At 65.2% G+C, this 18,738-nt stretch overlaps 1 protein-coding gene across 1 annotated transcript in view; it reads right to left on the reverse strand.

Annotated features, from left to right (window-relative positions):
* Window positions 1-549: 549 nt before the first annotated feature.
* The window catches only part of TP73 (tumor protein p73), a gene marked incomplete at both ends in the record, with an annotated part of 45,775 nt that continues 27,586 nt past the window's right edge, over window positions 550-18,738 (reverse strand). The window contains 10 exons of the mRNA XM_082676804.1: window positions 550-888; window positions 2,233-2,326; window positions 2,695-2,833; window positions 3,098-3,246; window positions 3,689-3,810; window positions 4,593-4,681; window positions 5,033-5,175; window positions 5,483-5,592; window positions 7,132-7,247; window positions 7,598-7,784. Coding sequence (XP_082532930.1) covers window positions 550-888; window positions 2,233-2,326; window positions 2,695-2,833; window positions 3,098-3,246; window positions 3,689-3,810; window positions 4,593-4,681; window positions 5,033-5,175; window positions 5,483-5,592; window positions 7,132-7,247; window positions 7,598-7,784 — 1,488 coding nt within the window. The remainder of the gene's footprint in view (window positions 889-2,232; window positions 2,327-2,694; window positions 2,834-3,097; window positions 3,247-3,688; window positions 3,811-4,592; window positions 4,682-5,032; window positions 5,176-5,482; window positions 5,593-7,131; window positions 7,248-7,597; window positions 7,785-18,738) is intronic.

Consider the following 18,738-nt stretch of genomic DNA (forward strand, 5'->3'; position numbering starts at 1 on the left):
GCTGGAGGCCGCCGACCAGGAGTTTCCTTGCCTCCCCGATTCCAGTGAAACTCTGGTTTTTGTTTGGGGCAGGAAGTGGGAGGTGGCTGCAGTAGGCTTTGCACCAGCGGTCAGGTGTGCAAGGGCAGACTGACCCTCAAGACCAGCAGAGGGACAGCCTCAGGCAGAGATGTGGTCTGGAACCTTGACCCGAAAACAGGAGTGTCTAGGTACAAGCACCGAGCCGTGTTGCTACCCAGAGCCAGGGCATCGGAAAATACTTTCTGGCAGTCGGTCAGCAGAGCCCCCAGGAAGGCAAGGCAGGGAGGGGGAGGCCCCCCGGACCCCTGGAGGATGGGTCCTGGGCGCGCACCCTCAGCGCAGCTCCGGGAGCCCCTCCTCAGGGGCATCCCCCTGCCCAAGTCCCTTTCCCGGCAGAGCCCAGAGGTCCTGCCTCCCAAGGCAGTTGGTGACAAAAAGGAAGCAGACATCCAGCACAGCTCCCGGGGCTCTCTGCTCTCTGGGTCGCTAGCACCGGGTCAGGGGGGCCCTGGATGTGCCGGCCCCACCTCAGTTGGCCTCGCTCTCCGTGAACTCCTCTTTGATGGACTGTTTGCGGGACTTGCAGTCCGGGAGGTCGAAGCCGAAGTCGGCCCACTCGTCGGGCCCCGCACCCCCAGCCGGGCCCCCGCGGTTGGGGATGGTGATGGTGTGGCGCACGCGGAAGTGCACGGCCTCCATGACCCGCTGCCGCTGCAGCTCTCCCGAGCCCCCGATGGCGATGGTGGCCGCGTTGCTGCTGGAGCGGATCAGCTGCTGCGCGCCATAGTCGTGGCTCTGCTTCAGGTCCTGGAGGCCCCTCCAGATGGTCATTCGGTGCTGGTCCGGGATCTTCAGGGCCCCCAGGTCCTGCAAGCGTAGCGCACACGGCCGCCCCCGTCAGAGGGCTCAGCGGCAGACTCTGCCCTCTCCCCCTCCCGCCAGGGGCTCCGCCTGCCCCCGCACAGCCATCGTGGGACCACCAGGAGGGAGGCGAGGAACCCACACCCCAAGGGCCACCTGTCCAGGCACTGGACGGTGCGGGGGAAGCAGATAGTGCGGTCGGAGGAAGGGCAGTGCTGGGCCTGCCCTGTGCCTGGTGGTCTGGCCGCACTGAATTCTGCCCCAGACAGGTGGCAGGAGAGCTAAGAAGTGACGTGTGGGGGCAGGGGGGGGGGCGGTGCTGAGGCCACTCCTGGGCCCTGAGCACAGTCAGAGTGACAGATGGAGCTCCCCTCTCCCCGCACACCGGAACCTAGAGGGCGGGCGGGCCCCCCCCCCCCCCAGCAAGGGCAGAGCAGATTCTCAGGCTCCTGTCGCCCGCTCCCTCCCCACCCCGCCGGCCAGGCACAGCATCTGCTGGTGAGGCAGGTTAACATGCACTGAGCTAGCCCAGTAGGGGTTAGCTGCCTGGAACAAGGGGGGTTGTTCCCTAGGGAGGGTGTTAGTGGACACACAACAAGGCAGCCCTCTGAGCCACTGGCTCCAGCTCCCTCTGGCAAACCCGCATCTCTGCCCTGTGGCCTTGGCTGGGCACGAGCCTGGACGGGCCTCTGACCCGGAGCCGGCTGCAGAGCAGGGGCTGCGGAGACTCCAGCCCGCTGAGCTGGAGCCCCCCAGGATCCGGCCGACAGCTGTGTCTCCCGGGCTCTGGCTACTAGTCATTACACTCAAGGCAACACCAGGCTACGAGTGCTCGTTGCTGGGACTCTTGTTTAACCTAAAGACAAGCCCTGGCTGTGAGGTCAGGGGTCAGGATGCCAAGGGTGGGGCACTTGTACCCCGCACATCCTGGACCAGACATTCAGTTGCTGTGCGTGCACGGCAAGCAGTTTGGGCCTCAGCTTCTCCCTGTGTAAATGGCACTGAACTAGACCAGCCCCAGGACCCTTCCGGCCTTCGCCTTCTGCACTTCTTCGTGCCTTGGAGACAGCCAGTCCCCCAAATCAAAGGCAGCCGGGTCACAGGAGACAAGACTCAAGTCCAAATGAGGGGCCCCGGCGAGTCCCGTCCAGCCGCATGGAGCCGGATGTCAGCACATAGATCGGGCTACCGGTGGGAAGGTTTTCTAAATTCTCCAGCCCTCCCTTACACGGGGAGGACAGGACACGGAGGGACTGCCCCAGCAAGGGGAGAAAGCTCCCTGCCCCGCGGACAGGGCCCTGCGCTGGTCTGGGGGTGGGCTCCCTGCACCTGCCCTGCCGGGGCCGTTACCTCTATCGTTAGGTTCTGCAGGTGGTAAATGTTCTGTAACCCCTGGGAGGTGAAATACTCGATGCAGTTTGGACACCCCAAGCCTGTTAAAAAACTGCAGAGAGAATTGGGGAAATAAAGCAGCATTAACTTCTAAGAACCTGGCTGTGCGGCCCGTCTGGGTGGGAACTGGCCACCCCACAGGTCGCCCCTGGCCAGCGGTGGCCGCGGTGTCGGGGACACGCTCACCGGGGCACAGCCTCCAGGAACCCCTGGCTTTTTTGCTCTCCCTCCGAGCACCTGCTGGATGCTCACTCCCGACATCCCTCTGCCCCTGTCTGTTCTCAAGACGGCAGAGCGTTAGAGCACAGGCTGCGAGGGGCAGCAGGCAGAGACCGCCCCCCGGCTGGGGGCCAGGCGACCAGGAGCCACCAGGGCTGAGGTTAGTGGGTGAGTGGCAGTGGCCGGCAGCGGCCCACGTACCTGACCAGGCTGGGGTCGGCGTGGTAGGGGGGTGGCGGGGTACAGTGGGACCCCGAGACCATGGACTGGGAGCTGGGGCCGCCGTTTATCTCACCGTTGGCTGGCAGGGCGTGGCCGTGGTTGTTGAGTATCCCGGGGCCTGGGTGGGAGGCAGGTGGGACGGTCAGAGGGGGCCGGGCCGGGCGTCCCAGGCTGTGCGGGGGAGGCTCGTAACGCTCGGCCCTCCCCAAGACCGGGAGTGGACAGAGGAGACCGTCCATGGCCGGGCCTCCTGTTCCTGGGCGGGAGCTGCTGGAGGGAGCAGCCGTCGAGAGCCCCGCGTGGTCCTGAGCCGGGGAGTCTGGAGCCCGGCCGCCCGCTGGGCCTCCCCGCCCATCCCGGCCACGCTGCCTGCGCCACTCACCCATGGGCCCCAGGCTGGGCGTGGCCGCCGAGCCGTGCAGGGGAGGCTGGCCCACCAGCTGGTTGACGGAGGGCAGCTTGTTGATAGCCCCGTGCGCTTTGCTCACGGGCGAGAGGACGGGCCCGTAGGACGGAGGCTGCAGGTGGCCCCTGCTTGGAAGGGACAGCTGGGGTCTGTAAGAAGCACCTCCACATGTAAAGCCCCCCTGCTGCAGGGGCCTGGAGCCCCCGCCCTGTGCTGAGGTGTCAGAGCGCCCGCCTCCGCGCCCAGCCTCCCTGCCGGGCGGTGGCCACACTCGGCCACGGGCCCGCTGGCAGGCAGGACCCGGGCGATGGGTGGGAGGGGGTGGGGGCCCCTGGAACCGGCCCTGCTCTTGGTGGGTCGGCGTCCCTCCCACCACCGCCCCTCGCCTTCACTCGGGAGACATGTGGGCTGAGACGCCGCAGTTCAGGGAAGGCCTCCCGGGAGATGAGACGCCAAGCGCGGCCTGGTGCTGCTGGCACCGTCCCTGCTGGGTCGCCCTGCCCCATCCTTCTCCCCCGGGCAGCTGGGCAGGACGGGCAGCCTGGGGGCGGGAGGGGCTGCACTCACGGCCTCTGCAGGAGCTGCTGCTGCTGCCGGTAGGACTCGACCAGCTGCTGGGGCACCAGCTCCATCAACTCCAGGCTCTCCTTGACCTTCATCAGGATTTCAAAGTTCTCCCGGCCCCGCACCTGAGCACGGAGAGGTGGACCCTCTGCCCAGGTGCGTGTGGGCACCGCCCAGCCCCAGCCCCCCCGCGCGGCGAAGCGTCTCTCCTTTCTCGGGGCTCCCCAGTCCCCCACGGGCCGGGAGTCCCCCAACCCTACTCTCCTCTCCCAGGAAGCAGGTCTGGGGGAGTCTGGTGGGTGGGTCTCCTGTCTGCACAAACCACGCCCACCCCTTCCTACCCTTGAGACTTTGCCTCGCTGCCCACCTTCCCCTTTCCACAGCTCAGCACACTTGGGGTGCTGGGATGCGGGGGCGCTGCACAAATACGGGGCTTTTAGAACAAGGAACTCATTCCTATTTTTTTTTTGGAACTCATTCTTGAAAGACTCAAAAAATGATAAGCTCACGTCACGGATACCAGTCCTAGCAGAGCAGGTGGGGTTTTATCCGAGCTGGAATGGCCGCATCACGCCACAGGCTGTAAACTCACTTTGGTGATGTGGCTGGGGCCTGCCAGACTGTGGGAGCGTGGCATTCCTGGCACGTGCCCTGCCCGGCGGTGGGGAGACCTTCACTGCCCCACACGCTGTACCATTGTATCTACAGCGACACTCCTGCGCTGGGAGCTGCGTCAGGCCAGCTCTCCCTCTCTGAGAGCTGGTTCTCCCTTCTAGGCCCTGCAGCCTGCAGAGCTCGGGGTCTCAGCTCTCAGATGTGCCAGGCTGCACCTGCCACCCTGGGGGCCCCAGGACCCCCCCCACTCCCCGCTGCCCCAGCCTGGGGGCCGCAGACGCGGCGCGCTCACGTGGATGTAGTAGGTTTCCTCGTCCCCGTGCCGCTTCTTCTTCCCGTTGGTGCTCAGGGCAGGGAGAGCAGGGGGGCTCTGCTTGAAGGCTGGCAGGGGGCGGGGTGGGGCAGCTTCGTGAGCAGGCAGGGAGGAGGGGCCACGCGCAGGTTAGCCAAGCCGACCCCGCCCCCCGGCGTGAGCCGACCTTCCCAAGGTGCCCCTTGTGGACAGGCCCGGAGACCGGTCACCCACTCGGATGAGCAAACCCGGGCGGCCACCCACACTGGACGGAGGGCACCGGGGGCGGCCACGCAGGCGGGGCTGGCTCTGTCCCCCGGACACAGGCTCGTGCGTTTCCCCCGAGCCCCGAGACAGGTCCAGCTGTGTCCTAGGGTGGCCTGGCTCTGACGTTCCAGGGTGGCCCTCCAGCCCCGCACCCCCGGCCCGGCCCTGCTCACCGCGCTTGCTGGCAGCCCCGCTCCTGGCAGCGCTCTCGTTCAGGGCCTGCTGTTCGCGGAAGTGGTCTTCATCCGCCTTGCGGTCTCGGCCAGGACAGGCACAGATGCGGCCCTCGAAGGACCGGCGGCCCAGCACTTGTCCGCTGTCCAGGGGCACAGCCGGGACCGTGAGCCTTGGGGCCCACCGTCCCCACCCACCTCGGACCCCACAGGACCGGCCTTGATGGGCCGAGGGCTCAGGGCTGAGTGCCCAGCTGCTGTGGGACGCCAGGTGCCCTGCGTCCCTCCCGAGGCAGCTCCTGCCCCAGCAGCCCTTCCCAGCACGTGGCCTGCAGGGCCTGCACCTCCCCTTGCTCATGGCCTCCCTGTCTCTCCAGCAAGCGCCCCAGAAGCACGGGCCCAAGTCCCTGCCCCGATGCCCCCCCCGACCCCCGCGTCCGGCAGACTCACTCCCGCGTCTCCAGGGTAATGATGATGAGGATGGGCCGCCGGTTCATGCCCCCGACACAGCTGCTGTTGCACATGAAGTTGTACAGGATGGTGGTGAACTCTGTCCCCACCTGCCGCAGGAGGGTCAGGGAGAAGCTGTGCTGTCAGCACGTGGGCCCCAGTCCACAGGGCTGGGGGCTCCTGGGCTTCCAGGCACCTGCCCCTCGCATCTCTGGGTAGGCAAGGGGGAGCTGGGCCCTGTCCTGTGGTCCTCTGCTGTCTATCCACCCATCCACCATCCATCCCCCACCCACCCATCCACCTACCTATCCAGCCAGCCAGCCACACAGCAAGTACACTGAGTACCATGTGCTGTGCTGGCTCTGGAACCAAGAGAGCCTTGGTCTGGCTGCTCCAACCACCTCCCCTGGCACAGGCTGGGGGTGGCGCCGGAGGCTGAGTGTGGGCAGGCACATGCACAGGCCTCTGTGGGCACAGGCGTGTGCTTTGCAAACTGTGGGCTCTTCTGGGCAGTGGGGTGCATGGCACAGCTCTGGCAGAGGGAGGGACCAGAGCCGTCCGAGTGGGCTCCCAGCACACACACTTGTTCCAGGGAGTTTGTGGAGACAGTGAGATGTGAACCCGGGACTCTTGACCAGTGGGCATCCCAGTACCACAAAATGGACAGTTGTCACGGTCTCTCTGGGTCAGGATGATGGCTTAGGAAACCTGGCCTTTCACAAAACTGCTGGCACGTGGCAGCCACCAGGGGGCGGGAGAGACCTGCTTTCCTGGTCCTGGGGGTGCCAGTGAGGCTCCGGGGAGGGAAGGCAGGGTGGTAAGCCCTCCCCGGGCCCCGCCAATGTAAGGGCTGTTCCTAGGGAACCACAGGGGGTCCTGAGGGACCAGGTACAGTGATGGGGTCTGGAAGGGGGGCGCCTGGAGGACTGGGTACAATTCTGTGCAGGGGGCACGGGCGTCTCAGACCCAGGCAGAGGAAAGGTGAGGGCTCGCCCTCACCCGCCCACCCTGGGAAGCATGGCCCACAAGGCGCACTGCTGGGACTCGGTCTCCACCTGCCATCCTGGCAGCCCCACCCCACCGTCACTGGTTGGTGCCACCCCGACTTCTCTCCACCCCAGCTTTTTACCCCAGTCCGGCTCGCACATGAGCCCCAGAACCTTCTGCTGCCTTCAGGTCAAAGTCAGACCCCCAGGGTCTCTCCGCCCCCGCCCACCTCTTGCAACAATCCCCCACAGCCTCCCCCACACCTCCGGGCCCTGCAGTGCTGTGCCCCCGACCGCAGGTCTCTCCTCTCCCCGCGGCCCCCCAGCTCTACCCGGGCTAACTCCTCCTGACCTCAGCCCCTCCATCCCCCAGAGCCCAGGCCGGGCCGTAGGAAACAGACAGGCAGGAAGAGGGGACGCAGGGCCGGGCTGAGGCCCAAGGGTCAGCAGGCCCACCCCCTACTGTAAAGCAAGGGATGTGGATGCCTAGAGAGGGCCGGAGGGGACCCCCCCAGCCCCGCCCACAGCTAGGCAGAGTAGGTGGTCAGAGCCCCACCCACAGGCAAGGGAGGGATGGACATGAGGTTGGGGGAGGATCTGCACAGCTCGGGGACACTTGGGAAGTGACCCGAGGGGTCTCTGCCCCGAAGTCCTGCCCCCTACCTGCGGGGGCTCGTAGGGCACCATGACGCTCTGCCTGCCGGTGACGGGGTCGTCCACGTACTGCGAAAGGTTGTTGCCCTCCACGCGGATGAGGTGGCTGGCGGGGGCAGACTGTCCTGCCGAGAGGGGACGCCGCTTCAGAGGTGCCAGCCGGGGTCTGCGCCCCTGTGCCGGGCGCATCGCAGGGGACTCGGGCCTCCCAGTGGGACTCAGACCCGCCGGCAGCCCTCATGCACCCGGGGCACTTGGCCCAGCAGCCCTGCTCCCCGCTCACCTGTGGGCACCAGCACGCAAGGCCCCAAGCAGAGCTGGCAGGACACGGAACTGGGGAGGGGATGCTGAACCCACCTGTCAGCCCCTCGCATCGGACTTGCCGCCGCCAGGAAAGAGGCCCCGGCCAGCCCTCTCCTTCCTGGCTGCGGCGCCGGCTGCTGAGTGCAGGAGTGGGTGGGGCAGGGACACTCACCTTCGTTGAAGTCCCGCCCGAGCTCGTGGTTGGGGCAGCGCTTCACGACCTCGGTCACGTGCTCCGCCTTCTTGTAGATGGGCATGGCGCGGATGACAGTGCCCGGAGGCGGCGGGGTGGACACCTTGATCTGGATGGGGCACGTCTTGGCGATTTGGCAGTAAAGCTTCTTTAGCAGAGGAGAATACTGCAGGGGGTGGGGACCGGGGTGAGGCTGGCCGTCCCAACTCCACACCCTCGCCTGCTGTGTCCCCCACCAGGAGTCCCGGCCACCGCATGCCTGACCCTCAGCTGAACACCTCTGGGCTTCCTTCCCTCAAAGAGCCTCTCCCCGGCACCCACCCATCAGTGTCTGGCTGGTGTGGGCTCAGTGAGAGCAGCTGCTCTGAGTGCCCCGTGCAGCCAGGCTGAGACGCTTATCCACCTGGATCTCATGGGTTGGAGAAGTAGGTACCATTAGGTCCATTCTATGGATGAGGACAGTAAAGGCCAGGATGGTGAGAAGGAGCTGCTGGAGAGCAGGGCTGGGACGGGGGCGGGGAGCCAGGTCCAGTGCATCAAGCCTGCGAACCTTAAGCCCCCAGACTGCAGTAGTTTGAAGGGGGGAGGGTACAGCCTCACGTCTGGGGTTTTAAAAGCCTCGAGTTAGGTTTTCTGCCCTCTGTACAGAGGAAACGTGCACAGGGACCCCCTGGACCGTCCTCTGAGGGGCCAGCCCTTTGGCTTACTTCTGGCCACTGCGGGTGGCGGTCTTTGACCTTGAAGCCCCAGGACCCCCAGCCCAAGACCTTGACCCGGGGAGGATCAGATGACTCCTGGGCCACCTGAAGGGGCCTCCAGGGCGAGCGCCCAGAGGTCCAGGTGGCCCACCCGAGGACCCAGGCCGGCTCTCACGAGTTCAAAGTGCCCCTTGATGGAAGGGTCCCTTGGAAACAGGGGTGCCCACTCGTTTCCAAGCTGGCTGGGGGGATCCATCAGGGCTCCTCATGGCCCCATTCCCCAGGGACAGTGGGGAACATCAGGGTCTCAGAGTCCCAGGATGCTTCCTGTCATGCCACAGCCCTGGGCCCCCCACAAGCCCCCGGGGACTCAGAGTTACTCCAGCCACAGGGTCCTGGAGAGCCCCCCATCGCATCCCACCATGGTTGTCAGGGAAATTGAGGCTGGAGACAGGGTTGCTGCAGACCAGAGGACCAGCAGGTCTGATCCCACCTTTGCTGAGGAAGCTGGGGCCTGACACCCTGACCCTCTGGCCACCAAGGGACACACTGGACCCTCAGAGCCTCGGAGCCCTTGGCCCTGAGCAGTGCAAGATGTCCTTCCTCTGATGAGCTGCAACCCAGCTGGAAATGCTGACCTGGGATGGGGTCTGAGGGGGCTCGGGGACAAGCCCAAGCTGGGGTCTCCCTAGTGGTGTCCTGGGGGATTGGGACCCTGTCCAACTCCCTCAGCGGTGACTTCAGGGCGAGCCCCCTTAGGCCGCTATCATGGAAGGGAATTGGATGCCCACAGGGCTTGTCGCCTCCCGGGTACCCCATCCACCTGTGCCTGCAACCCCGCTTCGGCAGGAAGGGACACCCCCCATGGGTGTAGGTGGGCCCTCAGTGGGCTTGGGGCCACGGGGGGGGGCAGTCCTGCTTCCCAGGGAGGTGACCGCTGACCTCCTGGGTCCCCACCGGTATAGATGCTGCCCCTTCACTCCCCGAAGCACCAGTCTGGGAGATAAGCTGAGCTTGTCCTGAGCTGAGTCCTGTCCTGAGGGCCGTGCCCAGGGCAGCAGCAGCCCAGCCCAGAGCAAACACCAGTTGCCAGTTTAGTGCCCAGCTCTCTCGTCCACCACGTGTGAGGCTTCGGGACCCGTCCCTGACCTGAGACAAGTGTGCAGTTAGTTTCCAGAGGAAACTGCCTGGTGAGTGGCATGGAGGAGCTCCAGGGGCCTACTTGGGGGACTTCCTGGAAGCGGAGGGCCCCACAGGGAATGGCGGGTCTCAGCTGGACTCCAGGGACCTGAACACAAGCAGCGTGGAGGGAGAGGCTGGGATCCCGAGAGCCGTCCACGCGGCAAGCCTTTGTTGAGCGCCTCGTGTTCGCCAGCCCCTTGGCTCACCAAGGAAAGTGGACAGAGCCCCCCAGCCCCCAGAAGAAGCTAGACTCATAGGAGGCTCACGCCTGAATGCCACGCGGCCTCACCGGGGCCGCCTGCAGCGTTGGTGGATTCCAAAGGGTGCTTCTTCCCCTGCAGGTGTCCCACCTGCCTGCAGAGGGTCCAGCGAATGAGGTGACCAGGGCTGGGCGGGGGGGCGTGTTGAGGACCCACAGAGAGCTGGCCTGGGCTGGGGGGTGGTCAGCAAGGGGTGCGGCGTCGGAGGCCTGGCCACTGTGTTGCAATTTTGGCTCTGGGTTTGATAGCTGGGATGCCTGAAACCACTGGACACCTCCCCGCGTCTTGATCGCTGGCCTGTGATGTGCCGCTACATGTAACACCCCTGAACCTTGCCCACTGTGGAAGCGCCCGCACGTGTTCCTGTGCTTCCTCATCTCCAGGTGAGGTGGCTCCTGGCCTCCGGTGTGAGCAGGGGCAGTGGGTTCAAGTCCAAGGCTGTGGTTAGGGACGGATGGAGCCGAACGGGCCCCCAAGGGCATGCTGGCCCCGCAGTGCCCTCTCCAACGTCGACCAACCACCGCAGGCAGCCCCAAGGGGGAATGGATGGAGCCAGGCTCCAGGCGCAGCCTTGGGAGGCGCAAAGCTGCAGCCCCCTCCCCAGGCTCCCTGATCGCCGCCACGTGGCTTCAGAGCCCCCGCCCCCACCAGCGCAGCCTTTCCCTCTGGCCTGCCTGCCCCAGACCCACTGGCCACCTCCTCCGGAGCTGTGCACGCCCCGCCCCTGGGAGGAGCTGCTGGGAGCTGTCCCTGGTACCGAGGGCAGCGGCCGCCTGACCGCCCCTCCGAAAGCCGAAAGCCGAAAGCCGAAAGCCGAAAGCCGGCTCGGCTGGGAGCGCAGAGCTGCCTGGGGTGCCTCACCCCGGCTGGCTGGCGATGAGCGTGGACAGAGGAGCCCCCTCCCTCTGCACCCCGGCAAGGCCCCCGACGGCCTTGGGTGGCCCGCTCCCCTAGTAGTGTCCCCAGCCCAGTACTGCCCTCAGCTGGCTGTTCACGCTGCCCTTGGGCACACACGCGGTCAGGCCCCAGCCCCCCAGCAGGGGCTGGACCCACGGACGCCCAGCCTGGCCCAAGTCGGGCAGCGTCAGGGAGGGGTGCCTGAGGCCTCCCCACCCTGGTAGCATCAGGTGGTGACACCTGCGGCCGCTGGGCCGCAGGGCAGGAAGGAAGCCTGGGAGGGGGAGGGGGTAGGCCTGGATAGCCAAACCTGGGGTTGGGGGCAGGGTGGGACCTGGAGGGAATGAAGGAGCCCCCCACCCCCTCCCCTAGATCCTTCCTCTCCTCCCAGAGCTCCGGGGCCTCAGGCCGCCCCGGGCACGGGGCAGGGAGGAGGAGGGTGCCTGGGTCCTCATCTGTTTTGTAAAAAAGGTCACGCGGCGATGCTTCTTCTCGCCCTCCCTCCCTCCTGCCTCTCCTTCCCTCCCTCCTGCCTCTCCTTTCCTAGAACCGCTAGATGGATGTGTTTCAACAGATTCCGAGCTGATAAAATCTTATTTATCTTCGGCGGTTGACACAGAGCCGTCAGGACTTGCCTGTTCGGGGATGCGTGAGTTCCTTCGTGTTTGCAGGAAATGGTTTGCCCAGACGCTGGTGTGTGCCCATCCTGCCTCCACCCGGTTCCTCTCCTCCGATCCACCCCACCCCCCCAGTCCACGATAGGCCCGGCCCAGCCTGGCTGGGAGCCTCGGGCCTGGCAGGGCTGGTGCAGGGGGTGGTGGGCAGAGGGTGGCGGGCGCGGCGTGGTGGCTGTTAATTTCCTCGCGCCTGCTCCCCTGCAGCTGGGTGCCCGGCACGGGCAGGTCTGGGCAGAAGGAGAGTGGAGAGGTGATAATAACTTGTCTGTCATTTTCCAGGGACGTGTAGCATCTTGCAAACCGCAAATACCGTTAACCAGCTCGGGTGAATCTGTTACGACAGATTCTGGACGACGGGGCCTGCGGTGGGGCTTTATTTTACTGATTTTTTCATGGACCACTTTTATCTGCTACCCGCGCGTGCGTGTGTGCGTGTGTGTGTGTGTGCGTGTGCGCGCGCTCACACCCACATTTCTCTCCTCTCTTGGGTTACGGACCCTTTGAGGACCTCCCCAAGGCCGCAGACCCTCACTCACCGTAGAAAAGCCCTTGTGTCTTCACTCAGCAGAGAGTGGCCAGGAGCATGGGGGGCTCTGACAGGTGTCAGGGAGGTGACCGGCCTGGGGGGTGACCATCACCCCAGCCTGCTTCAGAGCACCCACGCTCAGAAGGCAGTGAGGGTCCACACACAGGGAAACCCACGGCCAGCAGCCCACCCTGGCTGCGGGCCTGGTGGTTGGAGGCTCCGGGGGCCCCCTGGCTCCAGAGGGGGGCCACAGCCGGTGCCTGGCCAGCAGATAAAGGAGGCTGCTCTGGCCCCCCCCTTTTTCTGTCAAGATGCCGTGGGATGAGTCTCAGTCCCGACTCCAAAGGGCCTTGTCGATCCACTGGCCCCCGGTGAGCAGTGGGGGAGGGGGTCTTGCACACAGGGGGTCCCACTGTTATCACTCACACTCTGGCCCCAGCCGGAAGCTCCTTCCCAGGGCCCGGCCCTTCCTTTCGCTTCAGTGACACCCTCACGGGCAGGGTGAGGTGAGCCTGGGCCTTCATCTGGTCCTTGTTCCGTAACCCAGGCCCAACATCTGGCCACCCCCAGACCCTGAGGAGGGGGTGAGCAGTACATGTTCTGAGCCCTCGGGACAGGCCGGGCTTGCAGGGAGCCCCAGAACTCCCGCCAACGGCCACCCCTCCCGCTCCCAGGGCACAAAGAGCGTCGACAGCCCAAGCGGCACACTCGGCGTCAGCCAGGTCCAGACGTGGCCCCTGTGCCCGGCGTCCCTGCGGCAGGGGGCGTCCCCCCGCTGGCCCGGCGTCCCTGCGGCAGGGGGCATCCCCCGCTGGCCTCACAGAGACAGCACTCTGGCAAGAACCCAGCCAGCAGGGCTGTGGGCCGGGCCTCAGAACTGCCCGGCACGGGGCGGCGTGGGGAGGCTGCCCACCAGCCCAGCTCTGCCCAGCCCCGGGAGGGCCCCCTTGACGGCCAGGGGAAGGAGGTCCCCACTACGCTCACCCCATCCCACTTGCAGCCGTTTGAGCCGGCCTGGCCTTGTGAGCATGGTGACTGCAAGGGTCAGTGGGCACCTTCCGCTCACGGGACAGTCCAGGAGCCTCTGCCTTTGGGCCCACCATGCTGGACATGACCACTGTCCAGGGTGGGCAATTCCTTCCCCCAGCGCCCTGCAGCTTCCAGATGGCCTGGGGCTGGACCAGCAGCAGGAGGCAGGGGGGATGGCGGGAGGGGAGGTCAGGCTGTGGCCGCAGCTGTAGCAGATACTCAAGGTGGCCCCTCTGGAGGGCCATCGTGTCAGCCCCGACGGGAGCCCTGAGGATGGGCCCTCCTGTCTCTGACCTTCCTGCCACGGCAGCTGCAGGTAAGTCCCCAGTTCAGGACCACAGGCAAAGCCACGCCCTCCAGCCAGGAAGCAGTGAGTGCCTCTCTTCACTAAATCAACTCCACTCCCGGCCAGCAGGAGAGGAGCCCCCGGGGACCTGCACGCCCTGGACACGAGGGGTGGTCACTTTTCAGCGTTTAGTACAGTTGGCTGCCATCGAGGTTTTCACTGGAACCTGTAAGTATCCGGCGAAGCATCTGGGGCAGGGAGCGCTGTGGCTTCTACACATCTGACCCCACAGCACATGGCGGCTCCCATCACATCAGCACCACATGGCGGCTCCCATCACATCAGCACCACGTGGCATCTCCCATCACATCAGCACCACCTGGTGCATCCTCTCCGAGGCCCTGGAGGCACCGGCTGCCCCCTCACGACACGGGGACCCACGGAGGAAGGGGGCGCCTCGCCCTGGGCAGGTCTGCGATCCTGGGGGAGCCTGCCTCCAGGCCACTGCGTGTTTCCCCCAACAGCCTCTGACTGCCCACTTCACTGAACCCTGGGCACCTCTCACGGGGACCTTCCTGCCCTAGAATGAGCGGCAGCACACTCACAGCCCCGATCGTGGCGGGTGGGATTTCAGGGCCTGGGATCCATGAGCTTGAGCTTGGCTTCCAAGGTTGGGATCTGAGAAAACCCCAAAGCAGATTTCCCTGGCAACCAACCACAGGGACGCACCCAGCTCGGAAGCCAAGCTCCAACCCGCTCCCCCAGGGCCAGGGTCCAGGGCACTCAGGGCCCCCTGGCTGCAGCAGTGGCTCTAGGAGAAGCTGGGGCGAGAGCTCCCCTTCGGGCCTCACTTTCCCAGCTAGAGAGGGGGCTAAGGGCACCGGAGGGTGGGGCGGGAACAGGGGGCCAGGTTCAGGTGCGAGAAGAGGAAGGGGGGGGTCCCAGGTCCTCCCGGCCTGTTGCTACGTTTACCTCTGAGCCTGGTCAGCCCTGGAGCATTGTAACGATAAAGTGTTCTTTATAATAGAGGAATACGTATGAAGGAATTTTCATCAGTCAGTTAAAATAAGGCTGCGAAGGCAAACTGGGCAGACTCTCCCCGCCCAGTGGCAGCTGTCACTCACTCACTGACACACAGTAGTCGCAGGCTTGCTGGGCCAGCTGATCCCCACCAGGGCAGGCCCTGGACCTCTTAGGGGTCAGCCCCCCTCACCACTGGGTCCTGGGGGGGTCCCTGGACCCACCCCTCGGAGCCGAGAGGAGGCTGCTCCTTTGACGCGCTCCACAGAGGGGCACAGGCTGCGCCCCCCACAAGCTGCGTGATGAAAGCCAGGGGTCAGGCTGCCGGGGCTCAGACCCCCGCTCCACCCTTTGCTGACGGGCGACCTTGAGCAGGGACCTGCCCTCCCGAGCCTCAGTTTCCTTATCCGTAAAGTGAGGAGGACATGAGAGCCTACAACATGTACCGGGGGCTCGGGCGGGCTACCCACACAGGGGCCCTGCAAGGGCTCTGTCTGCGCACCAGCCAGACACCCTAGAATCCACAGAGCTGCGTCCAATTTGGAAACAAGCCCCAGACAAGAGAGGACTCTTGGTAAAACGTCTATCGTGTCATGCCCTGCCCACAGCCCCGCACCTGGGAGCTGGAGCCCTGTCCCTGGGCCTCCCCGCGCCTCCCCTGCAAGAACCTCAGAGCTGGGGGGGGGGCTGCCCTGGGACCCCTTGGCGGCAGGGACTCGGGGCCCCTTTCAGGGCCCTCCGGGCTGAGTTCTGTGACCTCCAGGCGCAGGGCTCCCCCGCTGCTTGAGGGGACCCCCACCTTGGGCCGCGAGCCGGGGCATTGACCCCCCAGGACCAGCCGCAGGGAGCGCACCCCCCGCGGAGCTCCGCACAGGGCAAGCGTTTGCTGAAGATTCTCCCCGGTTTCGCCTGAATACTCGGTGGTTCACCTCTACAATGAACACTGTTAGGACTCTTCCCTCAGCTTCAAATACATATAATTGCTTCTGGTGCCAGTAAAAGGTATTAATTCCACTCATGCATTCCATAAACTTTTAGGATAACGCAATTGATACCACGATCATGTTGGGACACCTCCACTATTATTCTCCTACTTGCAAACCTCCGAGGGGCTGGAAAGTTTTCTCCCGAATCCATTAGCATTGACTCAGCCACATTCTACCCAGGAAGCCCTCGTAGAGCCTTTGCGTTTCCCAGGCCCCCTCCCACGTGTTTCTGGGGCAGGGGTGGGACGGGAGGGCATTCACATCACATGGGCCAGCTCGCCCCCAGGACAGACGGATGGACACACACCCCGTCGGATGCGGGGGCAGCTGGAGGTCACTCAGAGGGCTGTGTTCAGGCTTGGGGGCTGGCTGGAGGCCCCCAGGGACAAGCTGTGTGCCCTCGCACCCGTGCGCACCCGTGCGTACCCGCGCCATCTCGCCTCATGGCAGCCTTCCCTGAGGGCCATCAGCAGTGCCCACAGATGCCCAGCTGGGCCAGGGCTCCAACCACACCACGCCTGCCTGCTGACCTTGGAGCCCCTCCCCAAACCTCCAGAACATCAAGGACAGCCCCTTCCCTGGAGAGGCTCAGGCTGGGAGCAGGCCCCACACTGCCAACCCACGGGGGCCCCGGGGATGGGAGTGGCCATCAGGGCCCAGAGGCCAACCCGCCATGTCCCGGGGAGGGTGTGCAACAGGACCCAGGCACCCGGCACTGCCATCCCTGTCCGGGCTCCACCCGTCCACCGGCCCAAAGAACATCAGTGCCCGGGGTCCCGGGCCCTTGCTCACAGCTGTGATCTCTCACGGCGTCTGTCTCTCTCCAAAGCCCAGACGGCCCCGAAAGAACAAGCCTCGGCCAGGACGCTCGGAAACAGCGACCGCTGGCGGGGCGTTACCGAACCCCTGTGACACCACGACCCCGCCGGCCACAGTGCCATCTCATCCTGCCCCCGCTCCTGGCTACAGGTCCCTCCTCCGGCAGCTCAGTTACCTGCTACCCGCCTCCTCCTGACTCCTGTAGGAGGGGAGGGGCTGTCAGAACCCTGGGCAGCGACCAGGAGGGGCCTGCGGGCCTGTGTGCGCAAGTACACGTGTACAGTGTCTGCGTGTGTGCATGTCTGCACATGTGTCTGCACGTCTGCCTGTGTGTGCATGTCTGAACATGTGTTCGTGTTTGTGCATGCATGTACGAGTGTTGCGTGCACGCATACGTGCACACACGCCTGTGAGCTGAGGGCTCCGGGCCCCTCTGCCCCCAAAGAATGCAGGCGTGAGAGCTGAAGTCAAGGGACACAGGTCAAAGCAGATGAAGCGCCCGGCGCTGGGGGGACTCCCAGGAGGCCTTGGCCGAGCAGAAGCCAAAGACCCATAAACAGCTGTGGCCACGTGGGGGCCGCTGAGAGTGTGTTTCCTGAGCAGGAAGAGGAGAGAAGGCAGCAGTCAGTTTGGAACTGCACTTGAGAAAAATACGAATTATCTATCAGTTACCAGCCGGCTGGTGTAGCGGGGCCGCGCACGGCACGGCGCGGAGGCCCGGAGGGCAAGCCGGGCGGCAAGTCTGGGCAGCGCCCGCACAGCCAGGCCCCCAGAGCTGCAAGCAGGCGGGATGCCCAGGGGTCCCCGTGAGCCGGCCGCCTGTCCCCCACCCCGCCCGGGCAAGGCAGGGAGCCTGCAGGGGTGGGGTCTGCCCCCAGAGCCGAGGCGCCACGAATCTCATTACGGAGGTTTGTCCCACCTCCACCCCCGCATGGAGAAGGGCTGGGGAGGGTGTCTGGGCACAGGCAGCTGCACCCTCCTCCTCAGCTCCGCTCCGCGAGCCCTCAGCGGGGGTGCAGGTGGAGGTGCCCAGGCTGGGAGGGAGGTGTCCACTGCTCGGGCACCGGGGGAAGCAAGGCTGGGGCTTGGAGACACAGCTGCTCAGACAAATGAGCCTTCCCCTGCCCTCTGGTGCAGCCGCTGGGCTGCCTCTGTCCTGGACAACAGGCCACCCCACGGGGCCACTTAGGGCCAGCACAACTGTGACCAAGCCATGAGCCCCTCCAGCCCTGAGGCCACACACCTGGCAGGGGGTGGTGGAGGCAACCAGGAGGGGGCAGCTCCCGTCCCTCCCTGAGGACCAGCTCAGACCATCCCAGGTGCTCAAAGCCCCCCAGATGCTACAGACCCCATCAGCATCCTCAAACAATGGACAGGAAGGGAGCCAGGACCCCCCCCCCCCGCCGCCCAAGCTGCCTACCAGGACTCCTATGGGGCCAGCAACTCAGGCCCTGATGACAGAACGTCAGTGAAGGAGGGACCGGGACCCTCCCCCTTAGAAGGGAGAGAAAGGGCTTAGGGAGCAAAAGTCAGAATGTGGAATAGGGGCAGTAGTGAGCCTCCTGTCACTAGAGACGTGCAAGTGTAGGGATGCCTCGAGGGCCAGACCTCAAAGCAGGGGTGTGGGGAGCAGGACCCCACAGGCAATAAAGAAGCTCCTGCAGGTGCAGCTTTGGCTAAACAACCTTGTCCAGGAGGACCAGGCTCCATGGCAGCCCACCCCCACCCCCATCATCCAAGGAAATAATGAAGATGCCGGCGCCGACTGCGCTAAGCCCATCCCGGTTAAGCCTTATCACCTCCACCAATGGAGATGGAGTGAAGATTCCCAGATGAGGACATCTGGGCACTGACGGGAGCAGATGCCCCTCTCGGCCACTGGAAGCCCTGGAGTCAGTCTGAGCCTTGACTCAGCAATGGGTCGGCAGCTGCGGGAGCCCATGGCTCAGGCAAGAACCAGAGGTAGCTGCAGGGGGCCGTCCAGGCTGCCTGCCTCCCCGCCCCACCTCTGGCCACCCCAGGAGTGCGGGAGAGCCACAGCCTGGCCAGCAGGCAGTGGGGGCAGTGGGAACCGGTTCTCAAAGCGGCAGGACCTCGGTGTCACCAGCTCAGCACTCCCTCGGGGGCAGGAGGGAGTGCATCCACCCTGCATGGACTCCTTTGCTCCAGGGTCCTTTCCCAGGGGCCCGGTGTGAGCACGGAGCTGCTGTTCCCAGAGGAGGGGATGTGGCCCCACGGCCAGGACCGCCAGAGCCAGGCTCACTCTCCCCTCCTGGGGGCGGGCAGACCTGGAGGGTCCTTGGCGCACCCTTTCCTGCCCAATGCCTTAGGCTCCGAGGCAAGCCGGCAGTGTATCCGGGGGTCTTGGTGTCCCTAACCCTTTACTCTGCCCTAGCGGGGACATCAGGCAGCACCTTCCTCTCCCAGCCGCAGTATGGACAGTGCAGTTCGGTGGTTGGGAGCACAGCCGCAGGAGCCAGCCACCAGGTTCCCATGCCAGTGCCCCCACTTACCACCTGCATAACCCTGAGCGGGCCACGTCCCCTCCCTGTGCCTCGGCGTCCTGGACTCTGACATGGGACAATAGTAGATTCTACCTCGTGGCTGCAGGCAGTTTCAAGGGTTTACACAACCTCAGAGAGGGCAACAGCAGATCACAGCTCTCGGGGAGCAGCCGTGGGTGTGGGGGATGTTACAAGCTTGGCAAAATCTCGACCATCTCGACAGGGGGGTCAGATTG

The sequence above is a fragment of the Grampus griseus genome (assembly GCF_964374135.1).
Source record: "Grampus griseus genome assembly, chromosome: 1".
Classification (NCBI taxonomy): Eukaryota; Metazoa; Chordata; class Mammalia; order Artiodactyla; family Delphinidae; genus Grampus; species Grampus griseus.